Source organism: Lithobates pipiens, unplaced genomic scaffold, assembly GCF_037356315.1.
Source record: "Lithobates pipiens isolate NorthernLeopardFrog02 unplaced genomic scaffold, aLitPip1_a1.2 Scaffold_19, whole genome shotgun sequence".
Lineage (NCBI taxonomy): Eukaryota > Metazoa > Chordata > Amphibia > Anura > Ranidae > Lithobates > Lithobates pipiens.
The window spans coordinates 246,929,652-246,953,770 of NW_027507764.1; the positions used below are offsets into that span (position 1 = coordinate 246,929,652).

The following is a 24,119-nucleotide window of genomic DNA, read 5'->3' on the forward strand; positions in this document are numbered from 1 at the left end:
TCTTTATTGGGTAGTATATGGGGGTACCTAACGCTATAAAAACCTGGCGGTGAACATAAAAAATAACTAGCTACCTAGCGGCACCAGTGACACTAATGCAGCGATCATAAAAACGATCGATTTGTGACACTGGCAAAAGGGGATGAAAGGGTTAACTCTAGGGGCAGTCAGGGGGTTAAACCTTTATTAGGGGGGTGGGGGGCTACCCTGGACCTAACACTAACTGCCCTGACAGTTTTTACTGTCACAACTGACACTAAATGCATTGATCGGTAAATAAATGATCACTGCAATCAGTGACACTGTGACTGGGGGGGGGGGTGATTTGTGTGCCTATGTGTACCTAAGTGTCAGTGTAGTGATTGGTGCACTTACTATCTCTGCTCTCCTCACAGTCCAGTCAAAAAGACTGCCCCGAGGAGAGTGACATCACTTCCTCCCTGCCTGTGTTTACACTACACAGGCAGGGGAAGCTTCTCATTCGCCAGGAGCGATCGAGAGGGGATGGCCAGAAACCAACGGTCATCCCGGATCGCTCCTGAAGCGAAACGGACCGCCGCAGCCAGTGGAAGGGACACCACACCCGCTGGAAGGCAAGCACGTACCGGTACGTGCTTGTGCCTGTCGGTGCCATTGTGCCGACGTATATCTACATGCAGCGGTCCTTAAGTGGTTAAAGGGAAGAAAGAAGGAAAGAAAAGGGAATTGACTAATAGTGTAGATTTTGTTTTTGTTTGTTTAATATTCCTTCTGTCTGTAAATTGTTAAATTAAAAGTTTCAAAAATTAAAATCTGATATAAAAAAATACAGTAATATCTAGCATAAAAGGAAAATATTTAGTGAAATGACTGCTGGGATATTGAAGAAATTTGAGGACTGCTTTTGGATGAATAGTTAATTTTCCTGCTTTATGTGGCCTTCGAGTTCCTTCTCGCTGCCACTGCACTCAAGTGTGTTAAAAGTTAAATATCATATTCCTTGGAGAGGGCAGAGGCACGGTATCCACAGGCCATGTGAAACAGATTGAGAAAAAAATTGCATAGGGTGATACCGTTTAAAAATGTTGTTTATTATAGTAAAATGGTAAACTCACATGGTAAAAGGTCATCAAAAGCTTCTCATGAGTACAGGTACATGAAGATATAGAAAAGATAATGGATGCTTCCATTGCGTAATACAGCTTATTAAAAAATTTAAAACACATAGTAGAGCCAACTGACCACTTGCATTTGTTGGTGCCTACCCGGCGCTGGGGCTGCTCACTTGTCGGTAGTGGGTCTGTACATGTACCCACTACCAACAAGCGAGCAGCCCCAATGCTGGGTAGGCACCAACAAATGTAAGTGGTCAGTTGGCTATACTATATGTTTTTAATAAACTGTATTACGCTATGGAAGCATCCATTATCTTTTCTATATCTTCAGTGTGGACCCACTTACATACCGCTCATGTACTTGCACTCATGAGAAGCTTTTGATGACCTTTTACCATTTTACTTCAATAAAGAATATTTTTAAACAGTATTTTTAAACCATCCGGGGGAGGAAGCTTTTCGCCCATTAACATCCGGTCTCCATATGTGATCAGGCACAATCCTGCACAAGCGTTTGACTTTCTTTTTAATTAAAGAAGTTGTTGTATCTGGTAAGCAGTTTTTAAACCTAGCACTGTGGGGTGTCATTTTTGACTTCTTGGTGAAGGAATTCCCACTATCCACATAGAAGGTATTATATACAATTCTAGAAGATCACTTTGTCTGCAATAAAATTGTGGCTGTGTCTCTGCATTTGGGATATTACTATCACCACTGTTGTCTAATGTTGTGACTGATTGTTAATGTCATGCCTACTAGTTTCTTTGTAAATTAGTATTTTTTTATTTTGTACTGTTTTTGGAGTTCACACTCTTCACCATTTCACCTAGACAATTGTGCAATTAGTATTTCGTATTTCTGTTATTGTTATTATAACTAGTTCACCTATGAGCGCCCTCTATATACTACCAACCCTCGTTTAGTTGTTGCCAAAAAAAAAAAAATCCTTCTAGTTCCCTTTGAGTTGCAGAGTGCTAAATAGCAAGTTTTTTGGTTCTGATCATACTATAGAAAATATATGTACAAATTAATTTGTGGGTATTTTCTCCTTGGGTTTGAAGGTGACAAATTCTGAGTTTAGGGGAGACACTGTGTGTACCTACCCTATATTAGAGAATTGTCAGCTTCTATAATTTGACGTACATGCCATTTCTATTAGATTTATGGTTTTAAAGCTTCAGTTTTGGCATTCATCTTGTAAAGTCTTAGCTTTCTCATTAAAGGAAATAAAAGAGAAGTAGTGGCTGTGTTTTGACATTTTAATGTGCAAATCAGTTATGCGATGTATAAAAGAAGGATCCATTGGCAGTGCTATAGAAAGATAGAATGCAGCGTGAAAGTACACACTAGGGAGCTTTTGACAGTGCAGAAAAATATATGGATTGCTTTAAATAGCCCAGCAAGTATATAGCTATAGGAACCAGAAACAATTACTAGTGCATATGTACTATAAAGGCTGGGCCTTCTTCCTCCATTATAAAGTAAAAATGCTGAAAGCGCTTTCTGTGACATTCTTAACATGCTGGGAATGACTTTGCTCTTTATATGCCAATTCATGGTGTCTGGGAGTTTGAAGTCCTGATGTATTAGAAGCTTACATCTAAGAGTCTCTTTATCTGATATCCAGTTACTGTGTCGGATTATGCAAATGCTTAGGTTGCACATTAGAACATACTGTGTCTATCCTTCAACATATCTCTCTATTTGTCTTAGACCAGTTCCCTACTAATAGTATAAAGGCTATGTGATGGATAGATAGATATCACATAGTCATCTGCCTTCATAAATTTGCACATCCTTTGATTCATTTAGTAATGGATTATTATTTTCTTCAATATCCTTTTCTCAACCTGCTTTTGCAATCTCCTGTATTTTCTTCAGATATTTGATAGTGTTGTGTCCTTTTATTACCATAATGATTTAAATTAGTTAAGCTTATGTTTACTTTTTTTTTTTTTTCTCTTCTTGACCCAGCTTAGGAACAACATCCCCTGTCATCTCACTGACATTTCCTGTGGCCTACGTTGCAATCAGCTTCTACAATGTGCAATGCACAAATGCAAAAGGATTTGCCACAAAGGAGAGTGCCTCATAGATGAAGACTGTAAGCAACCTTGCACTCTTCTAAGACCAGACTGTGGGCATCCGTGTTTGGCGAACTGCCACCCGTCACAGCCATGCCCAACATCCAACTGCAGTGCACAGGTAATTGATATAATAACTGTTCTGTGAAGATGCTCAATATTTCTGTGGTCACATGAAATGCATTAAAGTGATTTGTAAAGGATTACATTTTAAAAATAACATACATACTATACTTGCCTGTTCTGTGCAATGGTTTTGCCAGGAACCCCCCCCCCCCCCCTTCTTCTGCAGTCCCCTGTCTGTTAATCTGGCTCCTCTTCTGCCAAGTCCCACCATCGCAAACCGATTGCCATGGGGGCGCTTGTGCAGGCTCGCGATAGAGCCGGCTTCATGCACCCATGGCATGACTCGGCCCTGCTCCCCCCTCACTGGCTGTGATTTACAACAGCATGAGCATTCTGCTGCTGTCTCTGAGCCAATGATGAGGGAGAGAACTGAGGGCATCTGCTCTCGTGCACAGTGCTGGATCATGATTGTGCTTAGGTTAGTATAAGGGGAGGGGGAATGCAGAAGTTTTTTTACTTTAATGCTTTAAGGGAAAGAGCCTTCTGCCTTTAGAACCTTTTCAAAGTTCTATTAAACCTGCACTTTTTTTGTTTTTGTTTGTTTTTTAAACCCTTTCCAGGGTTTAACCACTAGCTGTCCAGTGCACGACAATGTATGTCAGCACAATGGCACGGCTGGGCAAATGGGTGTACAGGGACGTCCCCTTTAAACCGCGGCATTGTGGGCGCCCGGCGCATGCTCCGTGACCATGCCCGTGGGTCCCGTGGACTCTGCCTAGTGAGATGACAGGGATCTACTGCTCCCTGTCATCGGAAGCCGTGATTGTTATCATGTCATTGGAAGCCCCCCCCCCCCCACAGTCAGAATACCTCCCTAGGACACACTTAACCCCTTGACCGCCCCCTAGTGTTTAACCCCTAACCTGTCATTGTCATTTACACAGTAATCGTGCATTTTTATGGCACTGGTCGCTGTATAAATGACTGGTCCCAAAATGGTGTCATAAGTGTCCGATGTGTCTGCCATAATGTCGCAGTCGCGATAAAAATCGCAGATCGCCGCCATTACGCTAGCCCCTATTTTGTAGATGCTATAACTTCTTATTGCGATATTTTTTATTTATTTTTTTCTCACCAAAAATATGTACAAGAATACATATCGGCATAAACTGGAGAAAATAAATGTTTTTTTTAGTTATTTTTGTGGGATATTATAGCAAAAAATTGTTGCTTTTTTTTTGTTTATAGCACAAAAATAAAAACCGCAGAGATGATCAAATACCACCAAAAGAAAGCTCTATTTGTGGGGGAAAAAAAGGGCAAAAATTTTGTTTGGGTACAATGTTGCACGACGCAACGTGCAACTGTCAGTTAAAGCGCCACAGTGCCATATTGAAAAAAGTGCTCTGATCAGGAAGGGGGTAAATCCTTCCAGGAGTGAAGTGTCAGGGGGGTTACTTTGTGGGTGTGCTCCTGAGTCCAGAATTTGCATCCATAGACACGAATGCCAGACTTGACCGCAGTGCCCGCTTCATTGGATTTGATTGACGGCAGCGGACGCCAATGGCTGCGCTGCTATCCAATCAAGAGCCGGGACCCTCCACCAACAGAAATACAGGGCTTAGGTAAGTAACACGGGGGGGCTAGGGAGCTGATCACTGCCAGGTGTGTTTTCAGGATGCATTAAGGTAAAAAAAACAGGAGGGTTTACAACTTTTTTAATCATATAAGCTTGGCCATACACTTGTGGATTTTCAAAAAAAACTTTGGTTTTGTTAGCTTTTAACATTTTTGATTTTGGAGTAAAAGGACTATCCAATGAAAACTACAAACACTGTTGAAATTTTTTTCTTGAATAAACAAATTTCTATCTTGCGCCTTCAAATGTTCTCGTCACTGCAGTCGAAAATAAATGTGGATTTTGAAATACTAGTATATAGCCAGTTTTGAGTATGGAGTATGCAGCTATATTTATTTGTATTACTTCCCTATGTTTCAATGTACACTGGTGCCATGGTCAATGTTCCAGGCCTCCTGTCTAAGGGTGGCTTTTTTATTTTTTTACACATTGGTGCCACCATTCATAGAGGGACTAAAAACATTCAGCCCTTTAGCCTTAGGTGCAAGGTACTTCCCTGCTTCCCCCTCCCTTCTCCAGTGTTTTTCCTGTAAAGCCCAGGAGTTCAGGAAAGCAGCACTGAGAGGGAATTGGCCGTGAGCTGTAAGGCATTTATCTTTTGTGCTTTGCCAGTGCACTGCAAGATAACGACATTATTTTCCAACATAACCCACCACAGTGCACAGATGTTCCACATCTAAACCTGCAGGGTGATAAAATTCACGTCATGTGGTGAACTGACCGAGTAAATTGGGGTGTTATTAAGAAACATTGGCAGGAGTTGGGTTTTGTGTGGCAAAATCTGTGATTCTCCAAACAGTAGGCTGAATGCCTAGGATTCATTCACACAATTGCAGCTTTGGATGAGCTCTCGGTGTATTTTTACAGCAAGCAGAAAAACCTTTTAAATTCCTTTAAAATCCATTTAAAGTAGAATTAAAGGAAACACTTTTTTTTTTTTTTTAAGGACAGGTTATAACCCCTGTTAGTTTTATTTTTGCCATCTGTGCCCCATTGGGGAGAGTACCCTTTACTTCCTGTCCCAGATAAAACAGGAAGTGAGGGGGATCTCTGGGGGTGACCAAATTTCTCCTCTATTCCTGTTCTAGTGACAACCCAAAATTTGGGATTTAAAAAAAAAAAAAAATTTCACATTCAGTTTAAACAGGCAAAACCGAGCGGTCAGCCTCTCTAAAAGGGACATTGACAGCAATGTAAATCTCACAGGTGTTCAAATTCCTCCTCGTTCTATTTAAAACTATCAAAAGGCGTTTTACCCTTTTGTTATATTTTAAGGGTTAGGTTCATATTTGTGGGTCTGCATTTATTTTTTTTATGCATTTTCATTTGTTTTTCATGTGCTCATTCATATTGAAGTCTATAAGACCAAAAACCTGCATTGTTGCACTAAAAAAATGCACATGTATTTTTTTCAAGACGCAGAAATGCACAGATAAGGTAATCAGCTTAGCATGCAGTAGCACTGCCTTGGTGTACATTGGCAACGCGTATAAAAACAAAAGTGATAAGGGATTAAATGCTGCTGTTCACACTGCAGTGTCCTAGTTTTCCATTGTGAATGAATTTGAAAGATAGCGTTCACTAGTTTATTAGTATATTTACTGATGATTACTTCACATTACATGTATACCTTTTGTGCTAGTCCTTTTTTTAATTGAATTATATTTTTTTTACAAAGCTGAAATTATGTCAGACATATTGCTTGACCTTTCCTATAGTGCATGGTTTGATATGCGCTTCATGTGAGGGGAAAATACTATGCGTGTGTTAATTTTTTTTCTGACAAAAAATTAAATTAATAAATTCTTGTTCTTTGAGGGACACAGGACTACTTAGACTGTCTGTGTTATACTGCTACCTACAAGAGAAATGCGCAATGGCAAAAAAGAAAGCTAGCCAACACAGGATGACCCCGACCAATCGCAACCATTGTGTGTTTTTTTTTTTTTTTTTTTTTTTCTGTCCTCAGAGGTGAAAGTTTTTTCTTCAGCTCTGCTGTTCTCTGTTCCTTGATTTTATTTATTTTTTTTTCTTCTTCACTCAACAGTTGCTGATTCACTATATTGGCAAAAGTATTGGAACACCTGCCTTTACACGCACATGAACGTTAATGACATCCCTGTCTTGATCCGTAGGGTTCAATTTTGAGTTGGCCCACCCTTTGCAGCTATAAAAACTTCAACTCTTCTGGGAAGGCTGCCCACAAGGTTTAGGAGTGTGTCTATGGGAATGTTTCATCATAATTTCAGAAGTGCATTTGTGAGGCCAGGCACTAATGTGGATGAGAAGGCCTGGCTCGTAGTCTATGCTCCAATTCATCCCAAAACGTGTTCGATCGGGTTGAGGTTAGCACTCTGTGCAGGCCAGTCAAGTTCCTCAACCCCAAACTCGCTCATCCATGTCTTTATGGTTTTTGCTTTGTGCACCGGCTCAAACCATTTGGTTGAGGGGGGATTATGGTGTGGGGTTGTTTTTCAGGGGTTGGGCTTGGTCCCTTAGTTCTAGTGAAGAGAACTCTTTAGGCATCAGCATACCAAGACATTTTGGACCATTTCATGCTCCCAAATTTGTGGGAACAGTTTGGGGGTGGCCCCTTCCTGTTTAATATGACTCTGCGCCAGTGTACAGAGCAAGATCCATAAAGACATGGATGAGCAAGTTGGGGTTGAAGAAACGTGACTGGCCTACACAGATTTCTGACCTCAACCCAATAGAACACCTTTGGAGTGAAGTTTGCGAGCCAGGCATTCTCATCCATATCTATGCCAGACCTTACAAATGCGCTTCTGGAAGAATGGTCAAACATTCCCCTAGACGCACACTCGTAAACCTTGTGGACAGCCTTCCAAAGGGTGGGAAAATTCAATATTGAACACTACGCACTAAGACTGGGATGCCATTAACGCTCATGTGCGTGTAAAGGCAGGCACCGCAATACTGGTAGTAATATAGTGTAGATTCCCCCTGGATATGTTAAATCCTGGAAGTTTCTCCAGCCAATGAGCACTGGTTGATTTATGCCATGTATATTGAATCCTGGATGTCTCTCCAGTCAGCCACCGAATGTAGGTTTCTCAGTTTATACTGGTGTTCCCTCTGTAACAGCGCTACGTTTTTGGAAGTTTCTCTAGTCAGCTATAGCTACTTTGTAGTTTCTGGCCAGATATGGAAATACTGGAACGTTCACCAGTTAGTCAAATGGCTCTTAATTCCAGGGCAGGCCAATATGCCTGGGAATTTCCTATAGAGTTATTGAACAAGAGCTTATGCTAGGTTGAGGTCCCTCTGTTTTATGCCACTGCATTGCAAGAATCTATTTACATGCTTTTATATGTCTTCTCACATATGAGTACCCATTTTTATGATTTTTAATAAACTTTTTTTGTGAAGCGGTATCGCACTACGAGGCCTTATCTGTTCTCCTTCGGTCCATACTGTACTGGAAAGAACTAGTGTCCATCAGCCATCATTTATATGGTGGATATCCACAGTATCTACTCTGACGTATTCTGCTTGTTTCGGTGTACATTGGAGTCTGGAGCTACTGTATACCCCTCTGGGTGTGTTTACATCATTAAGCACATGAGACTCATTAGGTATAGGCCTTATTGAGTCCAGAGTATCCGGTAAGCCTCTCTCCATATGGTGGTGGAGTCAATTCACATAAGTCACTCCAGTTGTTTCAAGACAACCAACATTGTCACTTAATATTTCATCTTTGGCACTTTTATGGACTGTAACATGCTTGTATAGTCAGATATATGTTAACATATAAAGCACTGGTTTATCATAATTTTGCACTGTTTGCACAGTGGTGATATATATTGAATTGTGTATTTATTATATTTGCCATATTTGTCATTTATCACTATTGATATAGTTATTTTTGTTATTGTACTATATATTTTAACACCATTGGGATATTGTATATGTCTGTTTTGTAGTTTTCATTGATTTGAACACTAACACTTATTGTCTTCAGGGCCGTACTATATTATTATTATTTTGGTTCAATTTTGCAGCGTTTCTGTTGTGCTGGCAGCTGTCATCAAATATTTAGATAGAGCGGTTTTACCTTCTATTTGCTTTTTTACACACTGGTACTACCTATATACATTCTACAGTAGCATCTGTAGTTAATTGGCCGTTTTTTTGTGGGAGTTCGTTTTTTTTTTTTTTTTTCAATATTCTAGGCTTGTTTATGCACTTCTCAACTTGGCCACATGGGGGAGTACTCCTCTTTACCCTCCTGTACCTACTTCTTCTCTTTGAATGCTAATTCTGGAGCATGTGTGCACACACAAGAATGTTACGGAGCACATTTATGCTATTTAGTGCCTAATTGAAGGATTTAGTGTCTTTTGATTCAAGAGCTTCAGTCTGTCAGGCAGCTTGGTGCTGCCCAGCCACCATATATTCAAGTACCGCTTCTCTGGGCTTGGCATGGTTTTCCTGTTCGTCGGTCTGGCTTTAGTTTACCAAATGGAAATTTCTCTCCATTGTTTGGAAATAGTTCTGGCTTTGAGAAACTATATCTAAGGCACTGCTTCTTGTGGAAGACTAAATTCTTTTGTATTTCAGTTGGACACTGTAAGGTTATATTTAGCATCTTGGACCACCATGTCTAGTTGACTCAGACCATCAGGTGTATATTATGGTTCGGGGTCCACCCTTTCCTTTCAAGGTTCACTATACTAGATTTATGAGTGCTTCTTGCTCTTTTCAGCATCATGCAATTTTTCACAGCTAAAACCTCCCACATGGTCTTCTATTTTTCATTTTCCAAATTCTAACTACGTGAATAACCAGGCCTCAACTATTTGGGGACTTTAGGTCCTTCCAGTGGCACTTTGAACTTAACTGCGGGTCATACTCAGTTTTAATTTTTTATATATATTTTTTTTTTTTCTTGGGGCCTTTTACCATTTGCTGCCATGTTGCCCATCCCTCTGTTGGTCTGCATTTGAATGGGCAATCTATGAATGACAATCAAAGAATACTGTGCCCTTTAAACCTTACACTACCAGGCCCTATGCTCCAATTTTCCCATTTTGGTTTATTTTTTCACTTACAGCTTTCAGAGCTGTTTATATGGTAATGGTACACCCCCCCCCCCCCCCCCCCCAAACCATAAACCATATACCATATATTGTCTGAAATCCTAGGACCATTGAAATGAAAAACGGATGCTACTGAATTTTTTTTTTTTTTTTTATTTTTTTTTTTTTTTTAGGGGCCCGTGATATTTGTGCGAATGTTTTACCAAAACAATATTTTTATTACACTAAATTCATTATTGGTGGACACAAATGCAGCAAAATGTCCTGCAAATTTTCTACTGAATGCTAAAACTGTATCAAGTTAATAAAAAATATTTGTAAATTTTAAATTGCACCTGTTTGCCAAATGGTGAAAATGGAAGGTACCCTAAACTGTAAATAAGCAACCTACTCTAAAAATTTGGAGGTTTTCAACTTAAAATAATCCTGCTAAATTCCCATCAGACTCTGCCCACCCAGCTTAAAAAAATTCTCAGCTGCTGCGCCGTCTGTGTGACGGCTACATTGGCGAGAGGGGGCTCTGCTGCATTGAGGACATGGTGTCTGTATGGGCACTAAGATCTCAGTGCTCCACCACACGTGGGACTTGCCCTAAGTTCATGTATTTTTTTACAACTGCTACTTGAGTCTGTCGCCTTCAGTTATTTGTCATATAGAGGCACCTAAGAATTCTGAAGAGGGTCTTATTAAAAATGGAGCTATTGATGGCAAGATTTCTTGTTTTGTGAGTAATATTTTATTGTAAAGTGGATTATAAAGTCAGAATTTTTATGAATTTTATATTATAGTAAAAGTAATGTTCTGTTACATTTATTTCCTTAAATCGGTCCTATAAAGCAGTTGCAGGTTTTAATTATTTGTTGGTAATCGTAGGATATTTTTTCTAATATGTAGTTTGGCTTATGATTTGGTTTGTATAACAATGTCATAATGAGTTGAAATTGTCACATTTGTTTTAATGTCACTTATCTGTCCCTCAGGTAGAGCTCCAGTGTGAATGTGGAAGGAGGAAAGAGAATGTGGTTTGCCCAGTGGCTTCCTCAGCCTATCAAAGGTTCATATCTCAGATTTTACTCTTTCTTTCTAACATAAATCGTATGTGTCACTTAAAGACAAACTGTCATAAAATATGAATTAGAGCCCGCTATTGCTGACCACCAATGGGGATGCTTATTCCCTGGCTATCGCTCTGACACTTATTTCTAGAATTTTTGTTTGATGACTGTGACTCAAAAGTAGTCGCACAGCCAGGCATCTAGCATTTTCAGTAGTAGACTAGCAACGGCAGCATCCACGCCTCTTATGACAAGTTTATTTTAAAGAGAATTTTTGTTTCCTCAGATACTACTACTACAGTACCCACTAAAGACTGGTACACAGAGGCCGAATATTGGACAGTTCAGCAGAATGTCCAACAGGATGTTGGAAAACCAGCATCCGATCAGCGCTTGCAGCCTATGGCTCAGCAGGGAGATCGCTGTTCTAACATCGCATAGTTAGTACAGCAAGCTTCTCAGTTGTGGTGTTTTTTTTCTTTTTTCGTTCATCTCACTGGTTTAAAAAAAAAAAAAACTCAATCTGAGAAGCGCTATTAACCACTTGCTGACTGACGTAGATATAAGGACGTCCTGTCAGCAATTGTTTATTAAAAGATCACGGCTGCGGCCATGGTCTTAAAACCGTCCTTTAAAGCTGGCTATGGGTTGTTTTTTCAAAAGTGATCTGGCAAGCTTTATAGCTCCCCCCTCACTTTCATCGCTATGAAGGGATGGGCCCCCTCCTGCCACCACCCATGGTGGCTCCCAGCCTCTCCTATTATTCTGGGACATGTTTGGTATTTACTTGACTCAAGAACTTTTTTATATTTTAACAAAACATTGGGCATTATAGTGCATTTGTGTGCACTAAAATTTATTTTAGTATATTTCTTCATAAAAAATATTTACATAGTTACATAGTTAGTAAGGTTGAATAAAGATACCAGTCCATCCAGTTCAACCTGAGTGAGTGTCTACAATTGTCCCTATCCCTGTACATTGCACACTCACATCAGTCCCTACCCTCAAGGAGCCCACAATCCAAGGTCCCCATTCATATACTAGGGCCAATTTGGGACAGAAGCCAATTAACCTACCTGCATGTCTTTGGAGTGTGGGAGGAAACCGGAGTACCCAGAGGAAACCCACGCAAGCACAGGGAGAACATGCAAACTCCAGGTAGTGTCGTGGTTGGGATTCAAACCAGCGACCCTTTTTACTGCTTGGTGAGAGTGCTAACCAGTACACCACTGTGCCGCCCATTTGATAGATGGTTGCACAAATATTCTATTATGTAAAACATTGCAAGCACCATTTTGTTCTCCAAGGCTTCTGCTTTCAGAAAATGTACACTCACCGACCATTTTATTAGGTACACCTGTTCAATTGCTTAGCAACACAAATTGCAAATCAGCCAATCACATGAAAGTAACTCTGTGCATTTAGACATCTAGATGTGGTGAAGATGACTTGCTGAAGCTCAAACCAAGAATGGGGAAGAAAGGGGATTTAAGTGACCTGAAATGTGTAATGATTGATGGTGCCAGATGGGCTGGTCTGAGTATTACAAAAACTGCTGATCTACTGAGATTTTCACGCACAACCATCTCTAAGGTTTACAGAGAAAGGTCAGATAAAGAGAAAATATCCAGTGAGCGGGATTTATGTGGATGAAAATGCCTCGTTGATGATGTGTGAGGAGAATGGGGACTGGTTGGAGATGATAGAAAGGCAATAGTAACTCCAATAACCACTCGTTACAACTAAGGTATGCAGAATACCATCTCTGAGCACACAAAACATTGAACCTTGAAGATGGGCTACAGCAGCAGAAGACCACACCAGGTGCCACTCCTGTCAGCTAAGAACAGGAAACTGAGGCTACAGTTTGCATAGGATAACCAAAAGTAGACAATAAAAAACTGGAAAAATGTTGCCTGGTCTGAGTCTTGCTTTCAGCAGCAACGTTCAGATAGTAGGGTCAGAATGTGGTGTAAACAACACGAAAGCATGGATCCATCCTGCCTTGTATCAACCATTCTGGCTGCTTGTGGTGGTGTAATGGTGTGGGGGATGTTTTCTTGGCACACTTTGGGCCCCTTCATATTAATTGAGCATAGTTTAAACGCCACAGCCTACTTGAGTGTTGTTGCTGACCATGTCCATCCCTTTATGACTACCTCTTCTAATGGCTACTTCTATCAAGATAATGCACCATGTCACAAAGCTTAAATCTTCTTGAACGTGACAATGCTTTCACTCTAATGGCCTCCACAGTCCCCAGCTTCCAATCCAATAGAGCACCTTTGGGATGTGGTGGAACGGGAGATTCACATCATGGATGTGCAGCCGACAAACCTTCAGCAACTGCATGATGCTATTATGTCAATATGAACCAAAATCTGAGGAACCTTGTTGAATCTATGGCACAAAGAATTAAGGCAGTTCTGAAGGTAAAAGGGGGTCCAACCTGCTACTGACTAGGTGTACCTAATGTGGCCGGTTAGTGTATAATGTTTGTTCTAGCATAAAATGCTGATTCTGACGTGTGAAAAATCACCCCAGCAGATTGCTAAGAATGACTACATTTGGGGGGTAATAAAAGAGCCAAGTCACTTGACCTGGCAGCTAGGTAACCCCTTTCCTCCAATTGTAGAGTTCTCTCTGCCACGTTAAGCACAAAGCGCTCTGTGGGACACTGCAGGCATTTTTATGTGCTCTAAAATGCAGGCTATGGTCTTGGGCGGGGCGTACACAGAGAGGGAGATGATAAAGGAGTGGGTGGGGGAACTGGACAGCAGCGTATGATGAAGAGACGCACTCTGACCACAGTGGTCAGGGCTGAGCAGCCCTGATTTTTGTGGTCAGTTTAGAGTCGATACAGGAAGTGCCAGATTTAGGGAGGTTTTTTATTTTATTTTTTTTGTTTAGAGGGGGGGGGGGGGGGGTCAGATTACACAGCACAAGCACTTTTTTTGTGGTTAACACTTTAAGAGTATCTCGCGACTGGTTGCCCTGCCCATTATTCCACCCTTAAACATGCCTTTTGTAAATTATCTCATGAAATTACACTGTTAAATGTTTTATGCAGAATTAAGTTACAAAACTAAATATTAACAATAACTTTATCAGTGCCTATTAGTGCAGCCTCATCGGTGTCCATTGGTGCAGCATACCAGTGGCCGTCAGCGCAGACTCATGGAAGCCGATTCTCCTCCCAGTGATTGGCTAGGAAACTGTGGGGAAGGGAGAGGAAGATTAGAGCCAGCTGGATCACACAGAGAGGGGAACTCCTTCTATTACACAGCTTGGCTCTGAAATTCCAGCTGCTGTCAAGCAACGTCCCGCTACTTGGACCGGCTCCAATGATAGACATCACACTACTTCAAATTCCCGGAATTGGACTAGTGTGCTGTCTATCATAGAAGCTGGTCCAGGAGGCAGGACTTTGAAAATGGCCAGCATTTCAAAGCCATGCTGTGTCACAAAAGGATTGCCCTTCTGTGATCAGGCCTGACTCTCCTTTTCCTCTCCTCTCCCTTCCCCGCAGTTTCCTGGCCAATTGCTGGGAGGAGAATCTGCTTGCATTCAACCCCGCCTGCCTGCAGCGCCCTCAGCTAATTTCCACTTGCCAAATGTGAGCAGGTGAGTGGAAATTTTGATTCTACTAAGCCATTATTATCATACATAAGTTATGACTGACTTTATACACCTGTTGTCTAAAAAGCTAGACGAGCTAAGTGAATTTTGAGGGATTTCACTTATTACCCATGAACTTTTGTTTTGTAGAATAGCAGCTATATCTATGGCAGCAAAGCTCTCTGAAATGCAACTGGGGGATTCAGTGGATATTGGAAAACTTGTCACCAAAACGGAAATTAAGCAAACGAGGTAAGGCAGTGTGTTGGTCTATGAATGCAAGACCCAGAACATATTTGCACATAATGACTTTTCTTTTGCTTTCCTGGTCTGTATGCATGTTCTGGGTCAGTGACTTATAGCATTAAAGCAAGACGCCTAACATGACAGCCAAGGCACTAGCCTTTCAAAAGCAGTTGAATCAAAGGTGCTGGTTGATTTTTGGATCACACCGCAACCACAGCATCTATGGCCACTGCCAAAAGTCAGTGGACATTCATAGCCGGCTAATCTCCAGACGACAAAAAAGGATTTGGCTGCTTTGTATTCTCAACACAGATTGCTGTTCCTCACAATAAGACAAGTAACTTCGTAGATAGGAGTACAATTAGAAAATTAGTGGGCTATCCCCTGCACATAGACCACTGGAAGATGTCTGGGATTGACACAAAGTGCTGAGCAGAACTTGACTAAACAATGGACGAGAAAGGAATATGGACCCATCATGACACACTTTGGTCAGGTTATGTGCACATGTCAGTTTTCTTTATTCTCTAGTTGCTTTTGTCCAGGGGAATAGTCCACTGTTTGATATGAGATTTTAAATTTGATTCAGTGATTCTGTATCGTACATCATGAGACACAGAGCAGGTTATAATCATGTGGGTTATGCGCCACCTTTAGGTGAATGGACACTGGCAGATCAATCAAACAGTTAGTCCTCTACTATATAAGTCCTCCTATACAGGAAATACCTCTAGTTTCTGTAAGGTGATGGTTCGTGGTGTGATGCATGTGCTGGAGGTCTGAAAACAGTTCCGTAGATCAAGTACTGAAATCCGATCCATTCAAAGGGTGGTTAGCTAAAATGGATGCCAGCCTTGTTGTATAGGAGAGAAGAATCCTCGAGGTTGGCCTGAAATGTGGCCTTATAGCACTGGAACCTGCGAAATGGAATCCTGTGCAGTGTTTGTTCTTGACCAATGTGCTTTCCAGCAGTTTGCTATACAGGTCCAGGGGAGTGGTCCCCAGATTAAAGGGGGCCAAGTCCTTCAAGGTTTTTTTTTATGACCGAGCCCGCCGTAATGGGTGAAGGTTGGACTCCTGTTATTCAAATTCCTGCGGCAGGAATGGTAAATTTACATTTGCAATGTTTCTTTGAAAAAAAAATCTGACTGACTGGTCCAGGTGGGCACTGGGGGCAATATGATGTTTGATTTGGCTGGCCAGGCTGTGTGTGTTGCAGAAGGTGTATTGAGCTGCAGTGTTCTCCTCCAGCCACTACAGGGCTCAGGGCCCCTCTGTATAGCCTACTTTTGTGCAGTGGAGGCAGGACGTAGAAGGGCAGCCATTTTCCTTATGCTTGAAGGCACATGTGGGCCAAAGGGTTAGTGAGGCTCCTGGGAAAAAGCAGGGACATGGAGAGGCTATGGCTGGATGAGGATTTGTGAGTACTACCTGTGGGAAGCTGCATGACCAGACAGGACACGATTATATACTGCATTTGTCTGCATAATCCAAGGGGGTTTGTACTACAGTTTTCTGTTACACCCCTGCACGGGTATCAGTACCCTTAAAGGGGTTATGTCTCCAGAGTAGCTTGCATTGATGTGCAGCAGAACCTACATTTAGGCTGCACTGAAGCGGCATAGAGGCTGCATTCGGGTTACTTTTGTTGCATTTGTGCTTGGCTAGTCCTACAAAACTAGTATGGGGCTAAGGGTATTTGGTCATAGTAGTTTGCTGAAACCATACGCTTCTAGAAAGTGGGGCAGGTGCAGTATAGTATTACAATATTGCATGCATACCTGCATAATTATAGAACTGCACCCTTGTATAATTGCATATCTACATAGCTATGTAGATATGCAACGCACCTAATCTCGGAGCCTAAGCAGGATCAGGCCCGGTTAGTGCTTGGATGAGAGACTCCAGAGTGAGGTGTCTGAGAATGCTGTGTTTTGAGAATATCTCAGGCCAGAGGATGCTAGGGCAGTCTCTGAGGTGATTTGCTCAGTCTTTAGGTTGACTCTGGCAGAAACCTGGTAGGTTAAGGACACCTCTGTAGGACCTTCTGGGTCCGCCACGGTTATCAGCCATTTGCCTTTCATTTGCTCTTGGAGCAAAGTTATGAGCTTGTATTGTAAAAAAAACGTCACCATAGAGGCCCCAAAATAAAATGGTTACATGAGGTCTATCTTGGATCTCAAGGCACTAGATACATTTCTAAACTTCCTCCTATTTCAGATGGGAACAATCTGATCAGGAATGGTCTATATCGACCACCAGGGTGGCACCAGGAGTAGTGTGCCACAGGAAAAGGTGAACCACATTCTGTCTGGGGCAGAACAGCATGTGCCGTCTAACGACAGTACATATTCCAGGTAAAGAAAGGCAGGGGGTTTTCTCAGTCCTCAGCAACTAATACCGGGACAATGGTCCCTGCATCTCAAGTTGTTCTCCGCAATCGGCCAGCGTTGGAACTCTTAAGGTGGCTCTACTGGATTCCAGGTTCTACAACAAGTTGGAAAGGTAGTGTATGGGATGAGAGTCTCACTGGCAATAAGGGAGATGCAGCAGGACCAATTCTCTTTAATCTACACCTTCCCCTGATATAACTACTGCTGCTGCTTCTGTGAAGGATCCAGGAGGTGGTAACACTGATAATAGTGTTAGCCAACCTAGCCCAGGAGGGTTCGATACACCGACATAGTGAATCTGACAGTGGACATTCCTTGGACACTTCCGGTCCAGTCAGACTTGTGGTCGTTATTTCCTCGCTGTTGATCGCCAAGAAGCTGGCTTCAGGGAACTTCCATTACAGGATTTGGAAATCTTGTATGTCTGGTGTGAAGCCAGGCAATTACACCTGCGGGAATATGAGTGGGAGATTTTTCCCTTCTACTAATTAAATTGGCCTCAAGTAACATTAAAGCGGTTGTATAGTCAATTTTATTACTTTTACCTACAGGTAAGCCTATAATAAGGTTTACCTTTTAGGTAAAAAGAATAGCTCCTAAACCTGTAGGATTTAGGAGTTCTTCCCCTCACAATGAGCCGCTGAAAAAAAAAATTGGGGGGGGGTTATACAACCGCTTTAAGGGTCAGATTTATTCTATGTCCATTTTTTTTTTTCCAGAGACCGTTGTTTCTCACTTATTGATTTGTACTTTATGTAGGGTGTAACGCAGACCGTGCCAGTTGTCAGGCTGCCCTTGTGTCCTTGGGACTTAAACTTTGTCTTGACTGTCTTGCAGAAAGTCACCTTTTGAACCATTTTGAGAAACTGTTAGTCCTTTGACTCAGAAGGTGGCTTCTTTGGTTACTATCACTTTGGCAAGAAGAGTGTCAGCTGGTGACTTTCATGTAAGGAGCCATTCTTGGTCTTCCATCATGATATGGTGATGTTGCGTCCTCCTCCATCTTTCTTGCCTAGAGTGGTTTCTAGTTTTCACTTAAATTGGGCCACTGTCTTGCCTGCCTTTTTTTTTTTTTTTCCTAGTTCACAGTTGGCAGGGTAAAGATTGCTGCATACTCTGGATGTAGTTTGGGCGATAAGGGTTTACTTGAGGTGTGTGCACAGGTCAGAATCCCGGTTTGTGCTGCCCAAAAAGCCCAGGAAGGGCAGGCGGAAGCCAGGACAACTATTTCTCACTGGATCCGCCAGTTTATCAAGTGTGTGGTTTGCAAGGGCAAAGTCCCACCTTTTCTGGGGAGAGCGCACTCTACCAAGAGTGTGAGGGCAGCTTGAGCTATCCGCCATCAGGCGTTAGTGGCTCAGGTTTGTAAGGCCGCTGCATGCTCTTTGGTTCATACATTCACAGGGGGCTGTCAGAGCCATGGAGGATACTGCCTTTGGCTGCAGCATAAGCAGCAGAGTAGGTCCTTTAGGATTGATGGCAGTGGTTATTGTGTCTCCCACCCCTGCAGGCTTTATTGCTATGGGATTATGATTTGATAACCTCTGTCCCGTGATGTACAATAAAAAAAATTTGATTGTCTTTACATACTTACCTGTAAAATCCATTTCTTGGAGTAAATCATGGGACACAAAGATCACCCTCCTCTTTCTGGGAATTCGTTACCTGCTGCAAAACTGAGGTACTTCCTGTATAGGAGGGATTATATAAGGGAGGACTTCCTGTTTGATCTGCCAGTGTCCATTCACCTACAGGTGGCGCATAACCCACTTAATTATAATCTGCTCTGTGTCCTGTGATGTACTCCAAGGAATAAATTTTTCTGGTAAATATGTAAAAAAAAATAAAAATAAAAATTCCAATTGTTTAATTCTTGCCACAGAAAGAGAGAGCTACAGAAGAATTTGATCAGCAAAGCATGTGCCTTAAAAGTGTAACTATAAGCAAAACAAAACAATGCATATGTATGATGCAGTCTGTCACTAGCCCTAACACAGCCGTTTTTGATTGTGGAGTCGACCCTGTAACATAAAAATAGGAGGGTTGCTGTGAATAGATCTGGCGCTATACCTATATGTTATCAAGGAGTATATCACCAGGGGCTCTTTAGTGGGTGGTATTAGGAATGGGGTTGGTTGTGTTGGTGTGCTGATAAATAAATAGAAAATATTAAACCTGCCCTATTATTTAAAAGGTGACAGTGTGTAATGTGCTGCCCTAGTGAAAAAAATAAAAGAATAAAAGTATTTTCCACAACAATAAATATTTACCAGCGTGCTGGCTATAAAAGTGCGAATCAAAAATATATGTAAACAAAGACTTATAATCCTCAAAAATTATGGCCGGTTACCAGTACATTAAATACACAAAGTGCTAGTGCTTTTTATATAGCTAATATACTAGTGACAATAAAGTATAAAACCAGAACTGACTGTGCTGTTTTTTTAAAAATGCACTGATGTGACGGTGAAATAAATGCATGCAGCAAGTAAAAAATACAATAAATGAGTGATAAATATCAATGCGTCAGGTGAAACATGCCAAAAATAGAAAAAAGGAAAAAGAAAAATTTAAAAATGAATATAAAAATAAAAATAAAACTAAAGCAAAAGTCTCTAGTGAAATACAGTTGATGGGGTTATCCGGTGAATGGGGAGAAGGGATGTGATAAATTCAAATCTTATTCTTCATGCATTGTGGACACTTCTAGGTTGTACTCTCACCGGAAAAAAGACCCCATCCGGGGTGGATCAGCCTTCACAATATAAGCTATTGTGTCGCTCTCTGGCTTGCTTCTGATAAATTGTTGGGGATCCCTCGTTATTTCCAGGTGGAGTGTGCCACAGTATATATGTTAAAAAAGAGGACCATCCATAGTGTGATACCGTATGAGAAACAGTTTATTAGACAAAGATTAAAACTACTTACAATATGTGAGTAGGAATAATAGCAGTATGGTTTGTTTGTCTTTAATGTGGAAAAGCTGCTGCGAGCGTTCCGTTCGGCTTCCCCGCCGTCTATGCTGAAGGTGTATGTCGATAGGCCACGCCCTACGCGTTTCGTCACTAGGACGTCATCTGGAGCGGCCATCTTCATACACCTTACGCTCTATATAGAGCACAATACACCTATTGCGCATGCGCGGGCAATCGCCGCCATTTTGACTATGGGAATGCCCTTATAATAGAATAGAGCGCGATGGTGATTATGCTCCTGCTGCTGGCACTTGTAATTTAACCCGCCGGAGGTTTTTCATGACCTCTATGTATATATATGCATACAGGGATACCTGCTATTACAAATTACACATATAATCCTTATACCAACATATTATATAGAAAACGTAAATAGAAAATAAAAAATAACAATGGAAACCAACAATGAGATTAAAATAAATAAAAGATAAGAAATATAAAAATACTACTAACAAATGAATTCTAAAGTATCGTTAAGACAATTGAGACCTAGGAACAGATAGTATTTAGATGTATTGTTTAAAGGGAAAGAGATATTTTGTAATTAAGGAGGATCTGTCCTTAGCGACACTCAATATATGTTAGGGCAGGAATTGCCATAAAAGTAAAATAAGGACATGCATGTGTGTGATAATTAAAATAACTAGGAATGAAGGGTAAAATGGAAAAGAATAGGGTTGGATTGAAAATGAGGGATAAAAAATGGGAATGAATAGGATTGTATTAAAATGAGGTAAAAGTTCAATATTTGTAATTAAATTTGCTTAGTATGGGATATTTAAAAGCTCTCTGGCTACTTAAATTACATAATTCATATATAAAAATAGAAAAAAATAGAAAAAAGAGAAGAAAAAATAGAAAAATTACTCCTAGAATGATAGGATAAATTCCCTGGTACCTGTGTGTTATTAAATGTGCCCCAACGTATTTATTATTTCTCTCGTTCTTCCCTTATGGTTTACATATTTAATTTGTGTGATGTTAGAATAATTGGTTAAAAATAATTGATTTTTTAAATAGATAACATTCGACCTAAAGTCCTATGGACTACATTCGACCCAATTCGACACTAAATTGTGTATTGTTTTCTTGGTAATAGTGTAGATAGGAGTTACATCAGATCTGGATGTGTTTTTAAAAGTTTAAAAAATATTAAAAAATACAGGAGGAAATTTTGGAATAAATACTGGATTAAAAATTGGTTATAAAACAATTGAGGTCCAGGTCTATGTTCATTCCTGCAGTATGTAAGGTTTCTAAATTAAAAATCCACCTTGTTTCGTTCTGTGAAATTTTTTTAGTCATGTCTTCTCCTCTCCAGTGTCCCTTAATTTTGTCAATGGCATAGAAAATCATTTGATTGGGATCCTGATTATGAAAGTCTTTAAAATGCCGCGAGACACTGTGCTTATCATATCCTTTCTTAATATTTTTGATGTGTTCCCTGATTCTTTCATGTAGTTCCCGTGTCGTTCTTCCTACATATTGTTTGTGACAGGGGCACTCTATGACGTATGTCACATGCGTGCTTTTACAGGAAATCAGCTCTTTTATGAGGAATTCTCTTCCATTAGTAGTCGAAGTGAATTTAGTGGTTTTTCTTTGGGTTTTTTTGCTCCTGCGACATGGGAGACACTGTCCACACTTAAAGAAACCTTTCAAATGTTTACTAATTTTAATGTGTCGTGGGGGGTCGATTGTATTTTTAACCAATTTATTTCTCAGATTAGGGGCCTTCTTATAAATAAAAGCAGGGTTATTGGGTAATATTTCTTTCAACGTTTCATCTGTTTTTAAAATTGCCCAATGTTTCTTTATAATCTTTTCTATTTGTTTATGTTGCCTATTGAAACCAGTGAAAAAAGCCGTTTCTATATTTTTCTTATTCCTAAGGGTCGTTTTATCTTCTAGAAGTTTTTTCCTCTCCGTTTTTATTATGGTTTCTTTGAGGGCTCTAAGATAGGGCTCTTTATATCCTTTCTGTGTAAATCTCCTAATAATGACTTCCGCTTGTGCGTCAAAATCCTCTCTTGGTACAGTTTCTATATATTCTTAAAAGCTGTCCTTTAGGTATGTTGCCTATCCATCTTGGGTGGTGGCAACTTGATGTGGGTATGTACCCATTTCTGTCTGTAGTTTTAAAAAAAGTTTTCGTACCCAGGGATCCTTCTGATTTGAAAATTTGTAAATCTAAGTAATCTATACTTTGTGCGTCCCATTTTCCTGTGAATGTAATGCCGTAGATATTGTGATTTATTTCCTCCAGGAAAGACTGTAGTTCCTCTTGGGAACCACCCCAGACTATTAGGATGTCATCTATATATCTTCTATACATTTTTAAATTCGCTCTGGGGGTTCCATAGATTTGCTCTTCCTCCCAGTGATCTAGGAATAAATTTGCTACGCTGGGTGCGTACTTAGCCCCCATTGCAACTCCCTTGGTTTGGACATAATACTTGTCTTTATACCAAAAATGGTTATGTCTCATCGCCAGATCCAATCCTTCTAGTATGTAGTCTATTTGTTCTTGTTTCAGGTCTGATCTTTTATGGAGGGCCCATTCTGCCGCATTAAGGCCATCTCTTTGTTTAATATTAGTATATAGAGAGTTGACATCATAGAGTTGAAACAAGAACAAATAGACTACATACTAGAAGGATTGGATCTGGCGATGAGACATAACCATTTTTGGTATAAAGACAAGTATTATGTCCAAACCAAGGGAGTTGCAATGGGGGCTAAGTACGCACCCAGCGTAGCAAATTTATTCCTAGATCACTGGGAGGAAGAGCAAATCTATGGAACCCCCAGAGCGAATTTAAAAATGTATAGAAGATATATAGATGACATCCTAATAGTCTGGGGTGGTTCCCAAGAGGAACTACAGTCTTTCCTGGAGGAAATAAATCACAATATCTACGGCATTACATTCACAGGAAAATGGGACGCACAAAGTATAGATTACTTAGATTTACAAATTTTCAAATCAGAAGGATCCCTGGGTACGAAAACTTTTTTTAAAACTACAGACAGAAATGGGTACATACCCACATCAAGTTGCCACCACCCAAGATGGATAGGCAACATACCTAAAGGACAGCTTTTAAGAATATATAGAAACTGTACCAAGAGAGAGGATTTTGACGCACAAGCGGAAGTCATTATTAGGAGATTTACACAGAGAGGATATAAAGAGCCCTATCTTAGAGCCCTCAAAGAAACCATAATGAAAACGGAGAGGAAAAAACTTATAGAAGATAAAACGACCCTTAGGAATAAGAAAAATATAGAAACGGCTTTTTTCACTGGTTTCAATAGGCAACATAAACAAATAGAAAAGATTATAAAGAAACATTGGGCAATTTTAAAAACAGATGAAACGTTGAAAGAAATATTACCCAATAACCCTGCTTTTATTTATAAGAAGGCCCCTAATCTGAGAAATAAATTGGTTAAAAATACAATCGACCCCCCACGACACATTAAAATTAGTAAACATTTGAAAGGTTTCTTTAAGTGTGGACAGTGTCTCCCATGTCGCAGGAGCAAAAAAACCCAAAGAAAAACCACTAAATTCACTTCGACTACTAATGGAAGAGAATTCCTCATAAAAGAGCTGATTTCCTGTAAAAGCACGCATGTGACATACGTCATAGAGTGCCCCTGTCACAAACAATATGTAGGAAGAACGACACGGGAACTACATGAAAGAATCAGGGAACACATCAAAAATATTAAGAAAGGATATGATAAGCACAGTGTCTCGCGGCATTTTAAAGACTTTCATAATCAGGATCCCAATCAAATGATTTTCTATGCCATTGACAAAATTAAGGGACACTGGAGAGGAGAAGACATGACTAAAAAAATTTCACAGAACGAAACA

General features: G+C 40.5%; 1 protein-coding gene and 1 long non-coding RNA gene across 2 annotated transcripts in view; one reads left to right on the top strand and one right to left on the bottom strand.

Moving 5' to 3' along the window:
• The window catches only part of NFX1 (nuclear transcription factor, X-box binding 1), a 167,133-nt gene that overhangs the window by 109,214 nt on the left and 33,800 nt on the right, over positions 1-24,119 (top strand). Inside the window, exons 16-18 of the mRNA XM_077491886.1 lie at positions 3,069-3,299; positions 10,924-10,997; positions 14,770-14,871. Of these exons, the coding sequence (XP_077348012.1) occupies positions 3,069-3,299; positions 10,924-10,997; positions 14,770-14,871 (407 nt within the window). The remainder of the gene's footprint in view (positions 1-3,068; positions 3,300-10,923; positions 10,998-14,769; positions 14,872-24,119) is intronic.
• LOC143996680 (uncharacterized) overlaps positions 1-24,119 on the bottom strand; it is a 77,682-nt gene that overhangs the window by 21,580 nt on the left and 31,983 nt on the right. The gene's annotated exons all lie outside the window — the stretch shown is intronic.